The following is a 20,482-nucleotide window of genomic DNA, read 5'->3' as shown; positions in this document are numbered from 1 at the left end:
ACTCTGGGAAACGTGCAGGTCATAGTGGAGGGCTTTGCTGCAATGGGATTCCCTAACTGTGGTGGGGCGATAGATGGAACCCATAGCCCTATCTTGGCACCGGAGCACCAGGGCAGCCAGTACGTAAACTGCAAGGGGTACTTTTCAATGGTGCTGCAAGCACTGGGGGATCACAAGGGACGTGGCTTTTTTTTTTTTTTCCTTAAAGTGCTCAGAGCTTAGGGGAGGAAAGTGAATGAGATTCTGCTTATACCAGGTGTGGAAAAGCAGAAGAGACCCAAATCTATTCTTGTGCAAAATTCTGTTTTCCCTGAAGTCAGTAAGGCTACACAGGTGTAACTGTCATCAGGAATTGGCCTGTGTTCCCGTTCCCTTCTCGAATCGCATTCCAGGCTCACCCAATATTTTCCACTTGGGAAAGAAGTTAGTTTGAGTTGGGGCAGAAAAATGAGGACTAACTTCAGGTTTATTTAGCTTTAAGTTTTTGGAATGAAACTCAAAAGAAATTAAATGTGAGGTACTTTTATGATGGATTGAACTGCTAGAGAACCAGCCTTTAGCCTATTCAGCCAGTCTTTCTATCATAGCCTGCTCCGAAGTGGATTTAAAATCTTTGAGGGAGAAGGGAAGGAGAAACCTCTAACATTGTGTGTTGAGCTTCCTCCAGTGCTTTTGCAACCCCTTAAAAATACAAAGATGCGTTGGCTGGTGGCATTAGGCTGAGCATAAGGAAAGAACTTGGTGGCCTGTGCATCTAAGTACAGAAAAATACATCAAAGAAAAAAAATTGGAGTTCTTTCATTTTTAGTACAGTTCAATACAGTGTCGAACACAGTGCATCATACATCTGACGCCCCTCGATGGAAAGTTCTGTAAAAGTTAAAGGACTGGTATCCAGAATGGGAGGTTTTGTTTTGTTTTTCCTACAAATGTGTGGGAATTCATTCCTTAGACATGGGAGGAGCAGTAGTTCTGGCTGGAGCTGGATAGTGTATGCAGGTTCTGTGCAAGCTCCCGCCCCCACCGCTCTGGTACTGCCTCTTCCCCCCACCACCCCCTTGCCCTGCCCCCACACAGGCACTCACCCATTGTCCAGAAACGGGACCCAGCACACATAGAAGATGACGGTGACGGGCACTAGGACCCAGGAGGCAGCGTCCTGGAGCTGCCTGCCAGCCTTGCCCAGGAAAGGGACAGAGGGGAGCCTCTTCCCTCCCTGGCAGCTAAGCAGAGCTCCGGAGAAATCAGGCTGGGGGGAGCTGCGGGGGAGGGGGCAATGCCTGCTCAAACGACACCCACGACTGGCACGGGTTCCCGTGATAACCGGATTTGTAGTGTCCGGTCACCAGTGTTAACCGGATCCCTGGCAGTGTGTTACTGCAGTGGGGCGATGCAGCAGGCGGCAGTCTGAGCTCCTTCCTAGCCAAGGGGGCTGCTTTGCCTTTCCTGATGGCAGGAGCGCTCCAGCCCGGCCGCGTGAGCAAGCTCGCTCCCGCCTCACCCGGCCTCGGCCGCACCCCCTGCCTGACCAGTAGGGCCTAAAAAGAGCAGGGTCTAAGGCTGTAGCCTTATTTGCCTGTGGGTTAATCCGGCCCTGGTGGCTGGAACATAGAATCATAGAATATCAGGGTTGGAAGGGACCTCAAGAGGTCATCTAGTCCCACCCCCTGCTCAAAGCAGGAAAACCCCGTGCAGACAGACTCATTGTGATCAGGCCTTGCAAGCTCGGCTTCTGCTAGCAGAAAGCGGGGGCGGAATATGCAAAGTGCTGAGCACGGCATAGTTAGGCAAAGGGATTAGCTACACACAACCGGGCCCCCCGCCTGTGGGGTTTGAAGCTGTAAAGCAGCCGGAGATGCAGTTTGTTGTAGCCCTGATGCTCTATCTCGTGCAGTTGTGCACGCCAGCCGGACTCCATTCCCCGAGGATCTGGGGTAAGGCACTGCAGGACCAGGCCCCACAGTATCGTCTTCCACAGCAATTCTAGGCCACCGGGTCAGGATGGAGTGCCAGGGCAGTTACATCAGGGGCCCAGCTCAGTCAGGTTGTGTATCTCCTAAGTAGATCAGGGTTGAAATCCCTGGTCTCCGAGGCTGAGCAATGTGGGGCTGGAGTGCCCAGAATAGCTTGCCCAGCCCCCTGCTGCCCTCTCATGGCATCAGCCCACCAAAATGGGGGGAGGGAGGGCTCATGTGGGTGGAATCATTAGTGCTGACTACCCAGCAATGCTGAGGGCTTTGTCAGCAGGTAGCCAAGCTAGAAGGAAGCCAGCTTGGCTGCAGCCACACCTCCACTTGCACTGTGGGCATATGGGGATGGGGGTGTGGTGTTCTGTGAGGCCAGAGAGGGCGAGGCGTAACTGACCCAAAGAGATCCTAGGCCTGGTTTGCCTCTTGCATGGGTTTCATGCTGGTGGAACTCCATTGAGTGTCAGTGGTTTATTTGGTGTGAGTCAATGGGGAGGCAGACCGGACTCTCAGTCGCACTGCGGTAAACTCCGGGAAATTATGAGCCTGATGCAGGAGCTCAGACAACATGTTCAGAATGGGCTCTCTGGCCTTGAAATCTACGCAGCCAGCCTGTGCCGCTTTAGCTTCCCGGCTAGTGCTGCTCCAGCACGTATCCCTCACAGGCGTGTACAGCCTGTGCTGCTGCTGCTGTTATTGGAGCGAGCAAGATGAAGGCTAGTCTGGTACTACGCATGCTGCAATCACGCCTCGGATCGCAGTGGAGACAAACATACCGCGACCTCTTCCCTGCGAATGGCCCGGCTTCTATAGCTGATCGTATATCAGACTTCAGCTCCCTTCTCTTTCCATCCCAGCCTGGGTGGCCCCCACCGTGCCCTGCTCCAGCTTTCGTTCAGCACAGAGAGGTGCCATTGAAACTCTGTGCTGTGCACATGCACACTCGCCCCCACTAACTGTATACGCACACACGCTGTCCGTCTGTGTGCGTCTCTCTCTGGGCACGGCACACATGCGTTTTACACTCGCTCATCCAGAGTCGCAGTGGTATATTGTGTGATCCATCAAGCTCCCTTGGCCCCTGTTTGAATGAATTACTGTGACAGCTGCTGCATTCTGTAGAACCTCCCAGGAGGCCTGGCTGCCTGGCCATGAGCCCCTGAAATCCTATTACCGAGTTTCAAGAGAAATAAAAAGTTAATCGTCTCTGTGGCTCTCCGCGGCCGCCGAAGCACTACGCAGACCTGCCTGCGCTGAAGGCTGGGCCGCTGCAGTGCTGGTGGGTGCCAGAGAAAATGAATTTGATCAGCTAATCAACTTCATCGAAATAAGCGAATGTTGTGAGGCTGCCCCAGGATTCTCTGGGACAGATTAACAGGCAAGCCGGAGCAGGGATTCCCCAGCCGAACAGGGTCAAATCTGTGGCTGGTCACGTCTTGCATTTAAAATCCACCCGGTGTGTGTGCGGCCTGTGCCGGAGTGGAAGAACATCTGGACAAGGAGCAGAGAGTGCTCCAGCTTTGCACCTGCCAATAAGGTGACTTTGTGCTCCAGGTCTGGGGCCCAGCCTCGCTTCCCCGTGAGCCAGAGCCCCGCCGGCCGCTTGCCATGCCCCTTCAGTCGGAGATCCTGCGTGAGGTGTGGACCTCAGACAGGTGAGTGTTCGGTTCCTTCTGCCCCGGCTGCTCTCACACATTTGACATGGTCCTGGTTGTAGGGGGAAGGTGGGGGTGGGAGGGGTTAGTTTTGTCTGAAGATCAGGCTCCAAGGTCACAGTGGAATATTGCAACCTGGGTTTCTAGCCTTGGAACTTCTCCACCTCTGAGCAGTCAGGGAGCATTGCCTCGAGCAAACACAGACGTCTCCCTAGTGTAGACTCTACCCCTGACTTGGAGGAACGTTGCTCTCCAGGAAATCAGTCTCTCCATGTTCATTCAGGGCCTCATCCAAAGCTTATGGAAGACGAGAAAGGCTTTCCCATGGACCCCAATGGGAGCCTACCTTTTAGGGTTCCCCCACAGTCTATCTCAGTCTTGCCCTGGGGAGATCACATCCCACTTTCTCCTGTGGGGAGGGATACTCTGCAATCATCAGTCAGCAGACCTAGAGATGGCCAGCGAGGGAAATTTCCATTCTGTGGGAAATTTCAAGATTTTGGGGGGAGGGGCTATTCATTTGGAATCGGAAGAACAAGATGCAATTGGCCAGAGAATGAAAATTCTAAAACACGTCCATTCAGGGCCATCAGAAAGTTTGTTTTCAATCATGTCAGAACATGATGCTGTATGATATAGATATAAATATCACATTACCATTCATATTCGAATTTACGAGTCTGGACGGAATTAATTGAAATGATGCCGTTGACACAAAATGTGTTTTATCGACTTTGTGCCCGTCGAAATTTTCATTGAAATCAAAACAGGAAAGGTTTTGGTTTCGACTAAACTTGCCCTGTTCCTAACGGAAACCCTCCCGTCGGAAAACTTCCACCAGCTGTTAGCAGGCAGAGTCTGTTGAACAAAGAGTGAAGAACGGGGATTTCTCGGGGGGGCGGGGGAGAGCTGCTCCGGGGGTCTCCTGCTTGGGAGGGGTCTGGCGGGGCTGGCTGCATGGAAACACTGTGCCAAGGTATCTTTGTCATCAGGCTCATCTACCAGAGAGGCTGGCTGTATCTGGGAGCACGGAGCTATTACCCGAGCCCCTATGCACCCCAACGTACACCCTCAGAGTCACTGGCATGCTCTGGACGTGTGCTTTGCTGCTGCCTTAGCCAGCGTATTTCTTGGACTCCTATATGTCCCCCAGGAAACACTGCAGCAGAACACTGGGCATTTCAGATGGCTGCTCCGATGGACTGCAGACGTCTGAGTTAGACGAGAGGCCTGCAGAATTTTCTTGGGCCAGCTGATGGCTTTTTAGTCCATTCCAAAACGAGCAGCAATCTGTGAGAATGCAAACAGATGCTTGCTCCAAAACCCAGGAGGGAGTGAAGCTAGTAATCTGACATTCACCATCTCAATTAGCCACAATGGGCCAGAAAGGACCAAGGGTTGGCTATCGCCTGCCGTGTCAGAGACCCGAACATCTGTTCCTGGGCCGGCGATGACCGAGATTTTTTTCAGGGATCAGCAACACCCCCTCTGGCATTGCCAGGCTCTGAAAGGGGATCTGTCCATCCTTGGCTGGAAGGATCGTCACAATTCAAAAAGGATGTTGACAGATTCGGGGGGGTGGGAAAACTACAAGAATTACTGAGCTCTGGAAAACCTGCCTTTGCAGCGAGACTAAAGAAGCTCAATCCATTTAGCTTAACAAAGTGGTAGGTTCAGAGGTGACCTGATCACTGTCTGTAAGTACCTAACGGGAGAGAAGCTTTCTAAATCTCACAGACACCGATCCAATGGCCAGAAGTTGAAGCTAGACAAATTCAGATTAGAAATGAGGTGAAATTTGTATCTATGTATTGATTATTTTACCAGTGAGGTAATTAACCCCTGGACTATCTTACTTGGGGATGGGACGGGGTGTTTAAATCCAGGCTGGGTGTCTCTTTTGAAAAGATCTGCTCTGGCTCAGCCAGCACTCTTGGGCTTGATGCAGGAATCAGTCACTCGGTGAAATCCTCTGCCTGGGTTAGGCAGGAGGTCAGACTGGTTGATCCCTTCTGGTCTGAAAATGCACGAAAACATGCTGCCAAGGGTTCCTCTGCCTGACCACTGGCCGCAAGCCTGCCAAAGGATCCCTCCCCCCAACAACCATTTGTGTGTGTAAAAATTAGTATTTAACAACAAACATTGCTAGCTACATTGACAGGCTGCAATGCCATCTGCTGGAATGAGAGGGTCACCTCTCCAGAGGACAGTGGCAATTTCTGCTCAGAGATGTTTTACCAATGGTGCCGTGGCAGCCTGAGCACTGCTGGCATGTCTCATCTGCCATCGCCCACCCCACTCCGCATCTCCAGCTCTGAGCAGCATTAGGACTTTCTGGGCTAAACTAGAAGCAGAATCTCCCTCCCTCCCCGTGAGAGCCTTAACAGTTGATGCAGTTGTTCTGGGTGTCCCGAAACTACCTTGTTGCGCAGCTGGGTTTGCTAGGGGTCTGTTTGCTGGTTCTTCGATTGTAAATGCTCCCAAATTCTCTGTTCCCGTGACAAACAGCCACAAGTCCTGGGAGCAGCCAGAAAAACAGCAAGGATGGGAATGGAAATTGAGACCCGTGGGAAATAAAGGGGATAGGAAACAGCATGTGGCAACTTGGAAGGGCACACAGGGTGCCTCTGTGGATTGTCCATCTCTTGCTCAGAGATCCTGTGTTAGTGACCTGTAATACACCAGTCTACAGAATGCCCTCTTGGTACAGAGTTCTATTCCCCATACGCTCCCTGCCCACTTCTTTCTTCTGGGGCTAGAGGGGAGTGGGAGCAGGCAGTGGATTCTCTCTCTCTCAGCTGGGATTGATGTAAACCCAAGGGTCAAAGTTTGTTTGTTTCCCTCTCCACGATTTTCTAACGGGACTGGTGACTTCGGCTGCTTCCACTGTTGGGAGCCCAGCTTGAGGCATGCTGTATGAGACAGCACTGAGCATCCATCCACTGACAATCAAGCCCCTTTAAGCAGTGCTTAATTTGTAATGAAAGCAGTGCCAGGGCTCAAGCAATTTTTTTACATCCATAACTGATGCAGCAAGCCCAGCGGCACCAGGGCTCAGAACTGCCAGGCCCAGCGGCGCCGGGGCTATGACCAGACAAGCCCTGGCACAAATTAAGCACGGCCTTTAAGGCCACTCCAGGTGGGCCCTTGAAAACGGAGCCACGCAAAGTCACCGTTGCTTTTGGAAACGCAGGCCTTCAACTCATTGCACTGTTTTTCCCCCCCACAGTGTGAATAAGGAACCCGGGAGCCCTCAAAAGCAGAAACTTAACAAGCAGGTAAGAAAATCTTCCCACTCTTCTCCTGCCTAACGCTAAGCCCCTCTACATCTGCCTGCCTTCGGTTTTCCTGTGGCTCCTATCACAGCAGTATCTCACGCAGTTTCGGAGAGTAGCTGATGAGAATGTAGGAGGTTCAGACTTGCCGTCTGCTTCGGGTACCGATGTGTGTTTGTGTTCCTGGACTGAGCCTGCTGGCAGGGATGGGAAGATAATTATGACTGTGAAGCTGCTTCACAGAGATGGGCTAGACTGTGGGTATGGGTTGTGAGCCCAGAACTGAGGGACTCTCCAGTCTCTTGTGCTCAGATAAAGCAGTTGTGTTTGTATATGAGGCTCTTTATGGATGATTTGGAAATGAAAATGCCCATTGATCTCCTTAGCTACATTCGCAAAAGGTCTCTAGATGCGAGTTTCCCTAACACAGAAACAGCACCGCGTGCGTTTTGCTGTCTTCCCGGAACCGTGGCTGCTAACGAAGGGAGTTTCAGCAAGCTAAAATTAATCGAGACCTATCTAAAAATGTCCATGTGGCGGGAAAGGTAAGGGTCAGTAGGGAAAATACTCCCCTTTGTTACACAAGAGCCACTTTTATAAACCCAAATATTTGGGTTGTTTTATATGTTTATAGCGTGAGCCGGAGATGTTCTCTAAGGTTAAAGATCAGGACCAGGAGTCAAGATGGAGTTCTAGCCCCAGCTCTGACACCAATGCGGTGCGTAGCCTGAGGCAAGTCACATATACATGACTCCTCAATGGGTAGAACGGTTTCTCATCCCTGGCAGCAGCAGCTGGCAGCCCCATTCCGGTGCTTACGGATCTGTCAGTATTTCTGTGACGATACGCTCTTCTCTCCAGCGGTTCGTAACAGTTGGTATACAGCTGAAACTTGACCTGGAAGGTCTTATTCCATGAAGGTAATTGTGTTCTGCCTACCAAAATCTCCTCTTCTGTTTGAACTGTATGCCATGGTCGATAGAGCAAAGACGGACAGGGAGCTGCTTTTCTCATTAGGATCTGACTGTGATCTTCCAATTTTCATCCAGACGGAGCTTGAAGAGTTTCTATCAAAATCTTTTTAAACAAGTGTATTGCATATGTATAAACTCTCCGGAATGAAAACTCCGAGCAAAGGCCTTGTCTTCTCAGTAGTCTGGATAATATCGTCCTCATCACTAGCGCTACAGAACTAGTTGGAGCGCGAATTACTTTGCACATCCTGCAAGGGCGACCACCTCTGGGGTGCAACACATCTGCTGTTTAACAGCACACAGCAACAACAACACATGGCAGTTTGGGGAAGGAGAAACCGGTAGCCCGTTGAAGCTGCAGGGGAAAGTAGGGAGGCAGATGTAATCTGCCAGGGCAGTGGAGGTCACACCCCTTCTCTTGCAAAATGTCCCAGGAGGTCGTTAATTAGCGCAATATGGCGCTATTTCATTGAAGTGACTCAGACCTACTCTGTTTCCTGTTTCGTTTCGGTATCAATTTATAATTAGCCCCATCCCACGCAGCAGCCCAGAATGAAACCACTGGAGCGCAGCTTGTAGGTGGGGACATGAAAGGTGATTTGATCCAATGGTGAATATACCAGCAATCCAGCGAGAGGCTGCAGCCGGGTATTACTTACATCATCTTGCACCAGGCTGCAGGCTCTAAATCAGCACCTACTTCCCAAATGTTTATTATCTAGCTAATTGCCAAGCCATGTGGTCTGTATCTGATGAATCCTCATTATTTATAGCCCTGGCTCAATGGGATTAGGTGCGGTACATCTAATCCATCTACTTCCTCTGTGCTCTGGCTCTGGGTGACCTCAATCCCAGAGGAACTGGTTCTCACAAGCTATTTCTGGACACCTTGCAGTCACCGAAATCTCTTTACCTGCCACCACTTTTCCAGAGGACCCCAATCGTCTTTAGCACAGGCTCATCCTGTCACTCCCTGGCTGCGAAGCAAGATGCCTCCTTCACAGTCTCCGCCGTAGATGAACGTGGGAGCCTGGGGGGATGGGAGACATGATCCTGGCCAACCCATGCAGAGCAGTGCTTTGCTGTTTTAGAGGAGGGGTGTGAATTGGCCAGCGGGCATGATGGCTCCCGATTCTTCAGCCCTCCATTGCCCCATCAGGACTTTCTTGGCTCTTTCCCCTTCCAGTATCTTCCTGTTTGAAAAATGCTCCTTTCCCAGCTGCTGCCCCCAGCCCCAATACTAATGTTCCATAGGGGATACCATGTGCACCCCTGCTGCTCACACAGTCCTAGCCCTGTCTCCTCCCGAGAGGTGGCCTCCCATGCTCACCTGTAACACCCACATGGTGGCCGGGCCCATGTTCGTTACAATACATGGAACACACCTGAGAAAGCATCCTGGTCTAGTGAGTGGCTGAAATGTCCTTCCCAGGGAAGTTATCCCTTCTCTGCCAGGGGTTGTGTAGGTGAAAGAGCTTTATTAGGCGAGGCTGAGGATGCATTCCGATTTCCTTCTCTCCTGACTTGAATAGAGCCTTGGCAGGACCAGCTACAGTACCTTACCACCTGGTACCATACCACCTACAGACCTCCCTGGAGCCCTGAATGCAGATGGAACCTGAGTACACCATGCTCTGTATCCCCTAGCTAGTGATCTCGCCACTTCTCATCCCCTGGCTGTTTACCAACTGCCTTTTCTCTTTTTCTCCCCTTTGCTTCCGTTCATTGGGCCACTTGGTGGTAAGTCATTCTGCTTTACAAACCATTGATTCAAAACTGTTATTTTAGAGGCAGGTAAGAACCAGCCCACAGATCCAGATGCCCTCCCCTTCCTCCTCCAGATTCAGGTCTGTTCCAGTGCCAGCACCATCCTACTGTCTAGCAGGTTGGGCTGAAACCCCGGATCAAACCCACCTGAGCTTCGGGGACGTTCTGATCCAGGTCCAAACTTTGCAGCTTGGGCCAACCTCTGTTGCTGTTTAAATTCAGTGACACCTTGGTGAATGGCAGCAAAGATTATCCAGGGGGCAGAGGGAATGTTTGATGAAGAAAGGCCTGAATTTGGACCCACCTGGCCAGCCAACAGGTATGCAGATACCTAGGCCCACAGCTTAGCAGGCTTCAAAGGAGGACTGGATAGTTATATGGGTAATGAGGCTATTTAGATTTAGAATAGTTTTGGAATGGCTATCAACCCTCCTGCTTCAGGGCCCAGGCCAACCTCTAACCATTGGGGTCAGGAGGAAACTTCCCCTAGGGGCAGGTTATCCCATAACTGCCCACTTTAGAATTTCTTGCTCCTTTCTCTGACGCAGCTAGTGCTGGCCAGTGTTGGAGCCAGGATCCTGAGCTAGATGGTCTGATCAAGTCAGGTAGTTCCTATATTCTTAAGGACCCACATGTTGAAGCAGAAGAAGATAGAAGCCCACCTGCTCTGAGACCTGGGTGACATGAGATTAGATTAGATATCCAGAGAGCCTCCTTCCCTGAGAAGAAAGCTGGCTGAACTGTCAACTAACCTGCAAGAATCTGAAAAAACCTGAAAGGCTCTGTGTAAGCTTGAAAGCTTGTCTCTCTCACCAACAGAAGTTGGTCCAATCAAAGATACCACCTCCCCCACCTTGTCTCTCCCATGTCCTGTTGGGACCAACACGGTTACAACAACACTGCACAGAACAAATCTGCAAAGAATTGTAGAAGCTGAGAATTTAAGGCAAGAATGGAGAATTACCTCAAAGCTCCCAACATCTCTGCCTCCATGGTGGGTGAGGTGGGGCTGTCCTTCTGTGAAATAGAGACTCAATTCGCTTGACGGGCCAAAGGGGTTTTCCATCCAAAATTTGTTTCTATGGTTTTTAAAATGTTGTGCCCTTGATAGAGGTAACACCAATGTAGACACTGTCACTACAAACCCATATCTTAGTTGCAGGGAGCAGAAGAGAACATGAGCCAGGATTCCGGGTTCTGTTCTTGAATCTACCATGTGCTGAAAGAACATAAGAATGGCCATACTGGGTCAGACCAAAGGTCCATCTAGCCCATATCCTGTCTTCCCACAGTGGCCAGTGCCAGATGCCCCAGAGGGAATGAACAGAACAGGTAATCATCAAGTGATCCATTCCCTGTCACCCATTCCCAGCTTCTGGCAAACAGAGGCTAGGGACACCATCCCTGCCCATCCTGGCTAATAGCCATTGATGGACCTATCTTCCATGAATCTATCTAGTTCTTTTTTGAACCCTGTTATAGTTTTGGCCTTCACAACATTCTCTGGCAAAGAGTTCCACAGGTTGACTGTGCGTTGTGTGAAGAAATACTTCCTTTTATTTGTTTTAAACCTGCTGCCTATTTATTTCATTTGCTGGCCCTTAGTTCTTGTGTTATGAGAAGGAGTAAGTAACACTTCCTTATTTACTTTCCCCACACTGGTCATGATTTTATAGACCTCTGTCAGATCCACCCATAGTCGAATCTTTTCCAAGCTGAAAAGTCCGTCTTATTAATCTCTCCTCATATGGAAGCCATTCCATCCTCCTAAACATTTTTGTTGCCCTTTTCCAATTCCAATGTATTTTTTATTAAATACCGACCACATCTGAGGCTCATTAACTCTTCATTTAATCACATTTGTGAAGTAATGCCTGCGTTAGAAGGGGAAGCTGTTTGTAAAGAGCTCAGAGATCCTCAGAGTGGGCAAAGAAGGGCAGGAAGCTATTAGTGCTGTGATAACCAGATGAGCAAAGAAACAACAGGCCTGTGATTAGAACAAAAGCCAGAATATTCCTTTCTCCAAAGAGTCCTTCCCTGGCAATCAAGCCCTGTTGGTTCCCAAAAACTAAATTTGTGCCACTGGAGGGGTGCACAGACACACATATAGTCTGTGCTTCACACACCAGTATTATTTTGCTAGCAGGTGCAGTGCAGAGGCAGGAACTGGCCTGGCTTTGGGGCAACACTGGTTTTGTTTTGTTCTGGGAATGCACCCAGATACTACTGTGATGGACGCAATACAGACTCTGACATGAGTAAGTGTGTCTCAGCCGCCCCTCCCTGCTCTGTCATTGTGTTGTTGAGTTAGAGACGGGCCTGAGCTTTTACATCCAGAGTCAGGATTCCCCAGGAGCTGAGCGAGCTGAGTTTAGGCTTGGACCCATTTCTATGCCGTCCTCTCTCGGCGAGGGAGAGAGCCCTCGCTAGCGACTGGACACAAGGCAGATTCTACCCTCAAAAGCTTTCAGCTGCTGGGCTGAGTTTCCGCGCTGACACGGGGACTTAGACACACAGCTCCTGTTCATTTCAATGGTACATAAGAACAAACATAAGAATGGCCAGACTGGGTCAGACCAAAGGTCCATCCAGCCCAGTATCCTGTCTATCGACAGTGACCAATGCCAGGTGCCCCAGAGGGAGTGAACCTAACAGGTAATGATCAAGTGAGCTCTCTCCTGCCGTCCATCTCCACCCTCTGACAAACAGAGGCTAAGGACACCATTCCTTACCCATCCTGGCTAATAGCCATTAATGGACTTAACCTCCATGAATTTGGCTAAACCTCCTAGTCCCCTTCACCTTTATTTTAAAGCAAAGGTATTGCCAGCCCTGCAGACTGAAACCCTCCCTTTATCTCCTGAGTAGACACAGCACAGGTCCCAGAGTTGTGTATTTCTACCACCAAGGTGCCTCTGTGCGCCTGGAGGGACTGCAGAGGGGAGCATTATCTCCAGGAGCCAGGGCCAGCTGCTGGGTGTTGAGCTGTGGACACCTGCTGTGAGAGCTCCAATTCCTTTCACACACCTGTTTCCTTATCACTCCCACTCCTCTCTGCACCTTTAATGAACCCCCCCCCCCCCAGCCTCTGTTGCTCTTGTCTCTGGGGATTGGCTAGTCACATGGATACCAAGAATATGCAGCGTTACAGCTTATCCCACGCTACTTGGCACTGGTGAGGCCTCAGCTGGAGTCCTGGGTCCGGTTCTGGGTGCCGCACTTCAGGGAAGATGTGGACAAATTGGAGCGAGTCCAGAGGAGAGCAACAAAACGGACAAAAGGTTTAGAAAACCTGACCTGTGAGGAAAGGTTAAAAAGTGGGCACGTTTAGTCCTGAGAAAAGAAGACTGGGGGGGGGGGGGAACCTGGTAACAGTCTTCAAATATGCGAAGGGCTGTTATAAATAGGATGGGGAGCAATTGTTCTCCACATCCACCGAAGATAGAACAAGAAGTAACGGGCTTAATCTGCAACAAGGGAGATTAGCTATTAGAAAAGCTTGCTAACTGGCAGGGTAGTTTAAGCTCTGAAATAGGCTTCCAAGGGGGGTTGTGGAATCCCTGTCATTGGACGTTTCTAAGAACAGGTTGGACAAACCCCTGTCAGGGCTGGTCTAGGTTTACTTGGTCCTATCTCAGCGCAGTGGGCTGGACTAGGCCTCTCGAGGTCCCTTCCAGCCCTGCATTTCAATGTTTCTGGAAGGGATATTCAACGTCATGCTTTAGAGGTGCCAACCTCTTAGAGACCAGGATGAGACCAATGCTGGGGGCATGTTATCCCACCTCAGCCTCCTGCAGGGTTCTTACATCTTCCGCCAAACAGCCAGTTCCAACCATTGTCGGAGACATGATACTGAGCTATATGGACCTCTGGTCTGCCCAGCCTGGCAGTTCTGGAGTTGAGTAGAGAGACGTTTCACCTGTAGCCAAGTCCCATCCGTTGGCTTAATTCTTCACTCTTTCCCCATAAGAACAAACGGCCATACTGGGTCAGACCAAAGGTCCATCTAGCCCAGTGTCCTGTTTTCTGACAGTGGCCAATGCCAGGTGCCCTGGAGGGAATGAACAGAACAGGTAATCATCAAGTGACCCATCCCCTGTCGCCCATTCCCAGCTTCTGGCAAACAGAGGCTAAGGACACCATTCCTGCCCATCCTGGCTAATTGATGGACCTATCCTCCATGAACGTATCTAGTTCTTTTTTGAACCCTGTTATAGTCTTGGCCTTCACCACATCACAAATTGTTTGGCCCATCCCGCGAAGGTATAGCCCACGTCCTCCTGGCCCTGGCTCTGACCCCATTACCACCACTTTTACACTGAGGCAACTCCCTCGGCTCCAGGGAATCTCTCATGACTTACACCAGCGTGAGTGGGAAGGCTGCGGTGCTCCCTTTCGTATTTACTCTGGGCATTTCACCAGCTAGTGACACTATGTGATCACTAAACCCTAGAGACTGACCTGCATTAACTCTCCAGAAGATCAAGTCATTAGCGCTCTGGGCTCTTGGCCAGCAGCCCCTCGTCACTCTCCTCTGACCTCTGTATCATATTGGCTCTGGGCAGGGGCTTGACATGTAATGAGATTCATGTTGTGTTGGGGAGATGGCTCCAACGTGCTGGTTCTGGGGCTGGAGGCAGTTATTCTTACTGCCAGTTGGCCTGCTCCTGTAGCTGACGGATGCTGCCTTCTCAGGAATTCCATTCTCCAGCAGAAAAGATTTTTTGGGAAACTCCCACCTGACGACTTTGGAAGAAGTATAATCCACACCACCCTCTACGCACAAGAAAGACTTGCGGGCAAAGTACAAAGTTCAGCGGGAGGATGGCTTCTTAGGAATTTTGCTTCAAAAAACAATGTTGGCAGGAGAAACTTTCAGAAGAATGTGGCCCAATCTGATTTTTCTTTTGTTCTTTGAAGCTGTTTCCCTGAGGCACAAGGAATTCTTGGAAGGATATTGTTGGATTGTTTAAAAAACAACCACCACCCATCCACAACAACAACAAAACTGCAGCTGGAGCAGGTTGAGCGAGACAATGAAAGAGCACGGAGGTGGATGGTTTCTGCCAGTCCAAATCATTGCAGTTTGGTAGTGAACCAGAGGGTTCAGTGGTGTTGTAACCAAGTGGCTGGTTGTGAAATCAGTTAGTGGCTCTGTTTGGCTCTAGTGGATGGGTTTCTAAACAGACATCACCCCCTCAGTTGGCACTAACTGTCCATCTCAACACAGAGGTAAAAGTCTGGAACCGGAGCGCCCATCCAAGCCTAGGAATGGTTTCTGGAGATCCCAGTTGGGATGGCGTGAAGGCAGCATGCGCGGCTGCTGACCGCACAGATTGTGGTCTGTAGCAGGATATCGGTCAGTCTCTAGGACTGGCCATCTCTCCCCTTATGTCAGCAGAAAATCCACGACCAAAAGCAGTGACCCACGGTGCAGTTCCAGCCCCATCCGTAGGGCAGCCTATGAAACAATACAGGGAAAAGAACATAATAAAGAGGCCTGGTTTGAGTTTTGGGCGATTGTGCCTCTCTCTGACCACCATCCCCGTCTGGGAAAGGCTTGCCTGGCTCTTGGCTTCCTGCATGTCCCAACATCAGCCTGCGGACAGAATGACGGTGAAGGAAAGATCCAGGTGTTAATGTTTAGCTCTTAAAGGAACATTGTCAGATTAAACATCCAATTAAAAAAAAAAAAAATGGGGGGAAATTTAAAAAATCTAATTCTCTTATTTGGTGGTGGTGGTTTCCTTTTTGACATTTCAGATCAGATCATTTCATTCTGGCTCCCAGGCACTAGCACAACGGGGCACGGTTTGGGTTGTAGATGGTGCAGGAGCACGTTGAAAAGAAATCCACGTTATTATACAACGAGACTTCATTTTGTTAAGAAAGGGGGGAACGGTAAAAAAAAGAAGGAGAAATCAGTGTATTAAGATTAAGTTTTATTGTCTTATTTTCCCCAACAAAACTTTAAATTTTGGACCAGCCTGGCAATGTCTTTTTAAAATGGTGAGGGGAAAATGTTACTGCTGAATAGAGGACTTGAGAACGGGAGAAAGCTATCGGGGGTGATTCTGATCTCATTCACACTGCTTTTACATCAGTGTAACTCCATTTACTCCTGATTTACACTTGGCTGGGTGAAATGGGAATCAGGCTCTAGGTGCTGAAGGAGGGACCCACTAAGGAGAAACTGCTTTTTTCAAGCAGCGAGGGGGATGTCTAGGTTAGGGATTTCTTCCCCTAGCCAGCTAGGTCCCTTCTCTGCATGCGCTGTTAGCCCCCTCCACCTGCCCCTTCATCCCTGGCCCTCCCCTTTGCCAGTGCTTCACTGGAGCATTTCTTTAAAATCTCTGCTTAGCCAGTGGGCGAGTGTGTCTGGTTTTGAGTGTGTCAGGGTGCATCATTCTTCTCATCCTCACCTGGCAGCTCTGTTCCCTCCTAGATCTCTCGCCTCAGTTTCCCCTCCTTGCACGTCCATTCTCTCCTGACTGCTCCATGCCTGTGCCCACTCCAGCCTCTGTCTGTTCTGCCCACTGTGGCCTTCTCGCTTCCTCCTATCGCCCCCCCCCCCCCCCCCGCTCCTCTCTGAGGCTCTGTGGAGACCCACTTGTCCTGGGAAGTGTTCCAGTTGCAGACTGCACCCCCGTGCAGAAGGCTGCTGGCCCCCTCGTGCGTGTTCTGTATTGCAGTGGGTTGCACTGGACCGGGCCTGTGGACTGTAGGGTTTCCAGGGCCAGGGCTCTGTTATTGGGTCTTTTGTACGCCTGTAAATGATGTGTCCCTCCATTCAGCGCCTCCTGCCAGGGCAGAAGCAGAAGAAGAAGCGCCAGGAGCCCACGCTGGAAGCCAAGCCCAAGAAATCGAAAGTGAAAAAGTTGGACAACCCAAGCCCGGCAGAGGAGCCCAGCACCCCCTCTCAGAGTAAGAGACGTGAGCAGCTCGACCACAGCCAGGGACAGGCAGCCCCTGGGAGTTGCGGACGGGGGAGATAAGGAATCGGGGAAGGTTCTGAATCTCTCACACACACCCCCACACCTGCTGCCCTCCCGGCTGTGCATTCCCTGAACAAATTACTCTTCTGTGCCGGCTTCCTGCCTCTCTCCTCTCCAGCAGCGCTGGGACAGCCAGCAAAGCCCTGGGCTTGTCCCCAGAACAAGGCACCGGCCATCTCTGTGTGCCAGTGCCCGTGCTGGGACTGGGACTCGAGAATCCCAGCTGTGCTGGTAGGAGCTGTCCGGCATGCATGGCCCCTTACAGGGCACGAAACCAGCTGCTGGTAGAAGAGGTTGAGCCCCTGTCTGTGGTGGTGCCTTGCTGTACTGCCCACAAAGCAGTGCCAGGCCGGCCGTACACACAGGCAGACACCTCCAGGCATTTAGCCTGGCACAGTGCCTAAACTTTGCCTCCAAGACGCAGGCCTGTGCTCTGGGAGTGACCCCCGCAAAGCGTATTTGGACCTAGACATGAGCCAGGGCCAACCCCACCTGTATGCCCGTACAAGCCCCTAAATATAGGGGCGTCCCATGTATGAGCTCTCCCTCCCGGCACCCGTAGCCTCCCCTCCCCACTCTGATCCACCCACCTCGGGGCCTCACTTCCATGGCCTCCAAGAGACAAACGGCCCCCCCCATCCTTCCCCAACGAGAGACACCCCCATCCACTTCTCACCCCGTAGCGCACTGCAGGAGGGAAGTGGAGTCTGACTTCATTCCAAGCCGCACCACACCGAGCATGTGCCGTTCTGCCCGCACTGCCAACTCCCTGCCTGTCCCGGTCTGTGTTTCTGTCCTCACTCTGGCCGCTCTCGCCGCATGCAGCTGTCAGGAAACTGAGGAAGAAGAAGGAGGAGAAACTGGAGGAGGAGAGTGAAAAGCAGCCCTACCCCAAATCCACCAAAGAGCCCAGGAAGAAGAAGGAAAGTCCCACGTTGCATTTCAGTGTGGCCAAAGCCTCGAAAAAGAAGCAGGGTAAGAAGGCGTTGGGCCGCTTCCACCCACGGGGTCTCTAATGCATGCTGCACACTCTCACACCCGCCACACCCAACCCTAGTACACAGCCACGACCGGACACACACCAGCATACAGGCCACAGGCTCCTGCCTGTGTCACAATCCAGCCACACACACTCGCAGCCCAAACATAACAGCCAGGCCTGCACGCCACAACACAAGTGCACCCTCGCATTACCACGGCAACACAGCTTCACCACGCATACCCGGCCAAACACAACCCTTGTACACTGGCATTGTGCTCCCAATCCAACACACTGCTTTGCACTCACAACCCGATCCAAACAGTTATGCCATGCAAATGCAGTCCACACACACATTCATTCATTCATTCATTCATTCATTATATATATATATAAATATATATTTAATAATAATATTTAAATTTAAATATATATATATATATACACGTGGCATTCACAATCCAGGACACAGCCCTGCACATATCCCACAATCTAAAAATCACACTGCAACACAATCTTCATCCAAACACAAAACAGCATCGTGCGTCCCAGTCCAGCCCAGCCCTCCCACACACACTGTGCACTTTCAATCCAAACTCATCTGAAAGCCTGCTTGAAAATGCTCTCGGCACCACTGACGAACCGACCCCCTCCACCTCTAAAAGGCAATGAAAGGCCGCGTCCTGGGAAAGTCCCCAGCTCCCACATAGGGTGAGTAAGACCCGGCTCTGCTTTCGGAGGACAGCTGCACAGATCGGGCAGGTGGCTGTTGCAGTTTTCGGCCCCATTCTAATGCCTGTCCTCTAATGCACGCCAGGCGAATATTTCACCCACCCTGACCCACCAGCTCCTGTTCATTGGTGGGGGTCTGTGGGCAATTGCTCCATTCCTTGTTACTGTCTCTCCAGGGGAGGGAGGAGGCGAGGGATAAAGGAAAGGACTCCCTGTGGGATGCATTTACTGCACAGACTCCTAGGAAAAGCCCAGGAGGCAAGACAGTCACTAGGTGGCAGCCTTGTACCACACGCCCCCCCCCCCCCTCCCCCACCACCTCCACAAACACACAAATTCTCTCACTCTCCTGCATAATACAGTGGCCTTTATTTTCTAACCTGCTATTTCCTACAGGGTAAACTCCTGAGGTAAAAAGCTCTAGAGCCTGATCTACACTGGGGGAAACACCCCAGCATTTCCAACCAGGTTTGAAACTGGTTCAGCTGGTGTAGTGTAGTCCAGACTGGCCAAACTGGTTCTCAAAGTGGTTTGAATATGTGTGTGTGTGTGTGGAGGGGTTCCCAGTGTGGGCCCAGTGAAGTCAGAGCAGCCCTCCGGACTGGAGGTTTCTACGAAGGCTTTTAAGCACACTTTTACGCTTTCTTCTCACCCGGATTGATCCCATTTACACTGGCTGGCCAAGCCAGTTAGAAACCAGTTTTCCAGGATTCGTGATCAAATTTGGTTTGAGCCCCAGCCCGGATTAGACTCCCAGATCCTGGGTGAGTGAGGTGTAAGCAATGGGTGACATACGGCAATGGGTAGGTCCAGGTCCAGTGGGCCCCAAGCTAGTCCCCAGCTGTGGGGAAAGTTCCTCTAAACAGGGCAGGCAGAGCCGTCGACACAGTCACGTATTAACGTGGCTATGTCCATTTTTCTTTAATCTTCTTCTCATCCCTGTTCCGCTCCCCGCCCCCCATCCCCGCACTTCCAGAGGACTCTGAGGAGGAGGAAGAGGAGGAGGCGGAGAATAATGACCCACCGAAAAAGCCAAAAAAGAAGCCCCCCAAAGAAATCCCAGCTGGAGAAAGCAGGGAGAGAAAACCCAAGCCGAAAGGTCAGCAGCTGGAGCCCCGGAGAAGGGGCTGGCATGTGGAGGTGAACCCTGGGGGGAGTGAGCCCTGCTGCGTGAGTGAGAGGAAGGATGCTCCAGCAGTGAGGGCGCTAGACTAGGACTTGGGGGAGCTGGGTCAATTCCCTGCTCCTCCACAGACTCCGGGTGTGACCTTGAGTAAGTCACACTCCCTTTACGAGCCTCAGTCCCCTCTCTGTGCGATGGGGACCATAGCCCTGCCCGGTCATAGGGCGTGAGGTGCTCAGATGCTATGGTGAGGCAAGGCCTGGTGAGGTCCCCTCTGTCACTGGGGATCTGTGTGTGTACATCAGAATCCCTCTCCTGGAAACGCCCTAGGGGACAGGAGTGGAAGGATCCTTTTGCTGCATATTTCCATTTCCCTGTCAACTGAGGCAGCTGGGCTGGAGCTGGTGTTTCTTTGCCTGGCTTCGGGATCCCTCCTCTGCCTCCGCCTTGCGAGCAGACAGCCCGGGAGTCAGATGGAGCTCAGCATTCAGAGTTGTTCGCAGAGCTGAGCTTCCGAAGCCACCGCAGGGCATTGAGGGGCGGACGAGGCTCTTTCCAATCAAGCACCCTTGAGACTAAACCATGGGGGATTCACTTCTCCCAGCTGGAGTCCGAGTGCCTCGCTGGGGACTCCAGCGTATGGCTGAGGGAAAAGCACCTCCGCTGGCAGGGTGTTCTCAGCGTTGTCTTCCAATTAGCCGTTTCCCAGAGGGACCAAGAGGGAATCTCTCTCCCCTGGGTCAGTGGAGCAGGCTCAGGCTGGGTGTTACGGGGGACACACTGCTAGAGAGCAGGAGATGGGGGCCTGGGACGCAGGCAGGTCATGGAGAGGGTAGCTCTGATCCAGGGAGAGCCAGGGCTCGGGGCTGGCCTGAGAGAAGCCCCAGCCAGAGATGGCGGGTTGCAATGGGTGGTTATTAGGGAAGTCGGCAGGACTAAGCGGTTAACACCCAGGCCAGGAATGAGCAGGGAGCACTGGCCAGCTGAGGCCCCAAGCCTCCTGGGAAGTGGCTGA

The 20,482-nt window shown here is 51.5% G+C and overlaps 1 protein-coding gene across 2 annotated transcripts in view; it reads left to right on the top strand.

Annotated features, from left to right (window-relative positions):
• The first annotated feature begins 1,113 nt into the window (after positions 1-1,113).
• TULP1 (TUB like protein 1) overlaps positions 1,114-20,482 on the top strand; it is a 32,915-nt gene continuing 13,546 nt past the window's right edge. The window contains exons 1-6 of one of the 2 annotated variants that reach the window (XM_054028438.1): positions 1,114-1,934; positions 3,522-3,622; positions 6,852-6,900; positions 16,433-16,562; positions 17,459-17,608; positions 19,321-19,443. In XM_054028438.1, coding sequence (XP_053884413.1) covers positions 3,576-3,622; positions 6,852-6,900; positions 16,433-16,562; positions 17,459-17,608; positions 19,321-19,443 — 499 coding nt within the window. In that variant the 5' untranslated portion in view covers positions 1,114-1,934; positions 3,522-3,575. Of the gene's footprint in view, positions 3,623-6,851; positions 6,901-16,432; positions 16,563-17,458; positions 17,609-19,320; positions 19,444-20,482 lie in introns of both variants that reach the window. The other variant, XM_054028437.1, reaches the window with a different exon arrangement.

The sequence above is a fragment of the Malaclemys terrapin genome, chromosome 4 (assembly GCF_027887155.1).
Source record: "Malaclemys terrapin pileata isolate rMalTer1 chromosome 4, rMalTer1.hap1, whole genome shotgun sequence".
Lineage (NCBI taxonomy): Eukaryota > Metazoa > Chordata > Testudines > Emydidae > Malaclemys > Malaclemys terrapin.
This window is presented reverse-complemented; position numbering and strand designations above follow the sequence as displayed.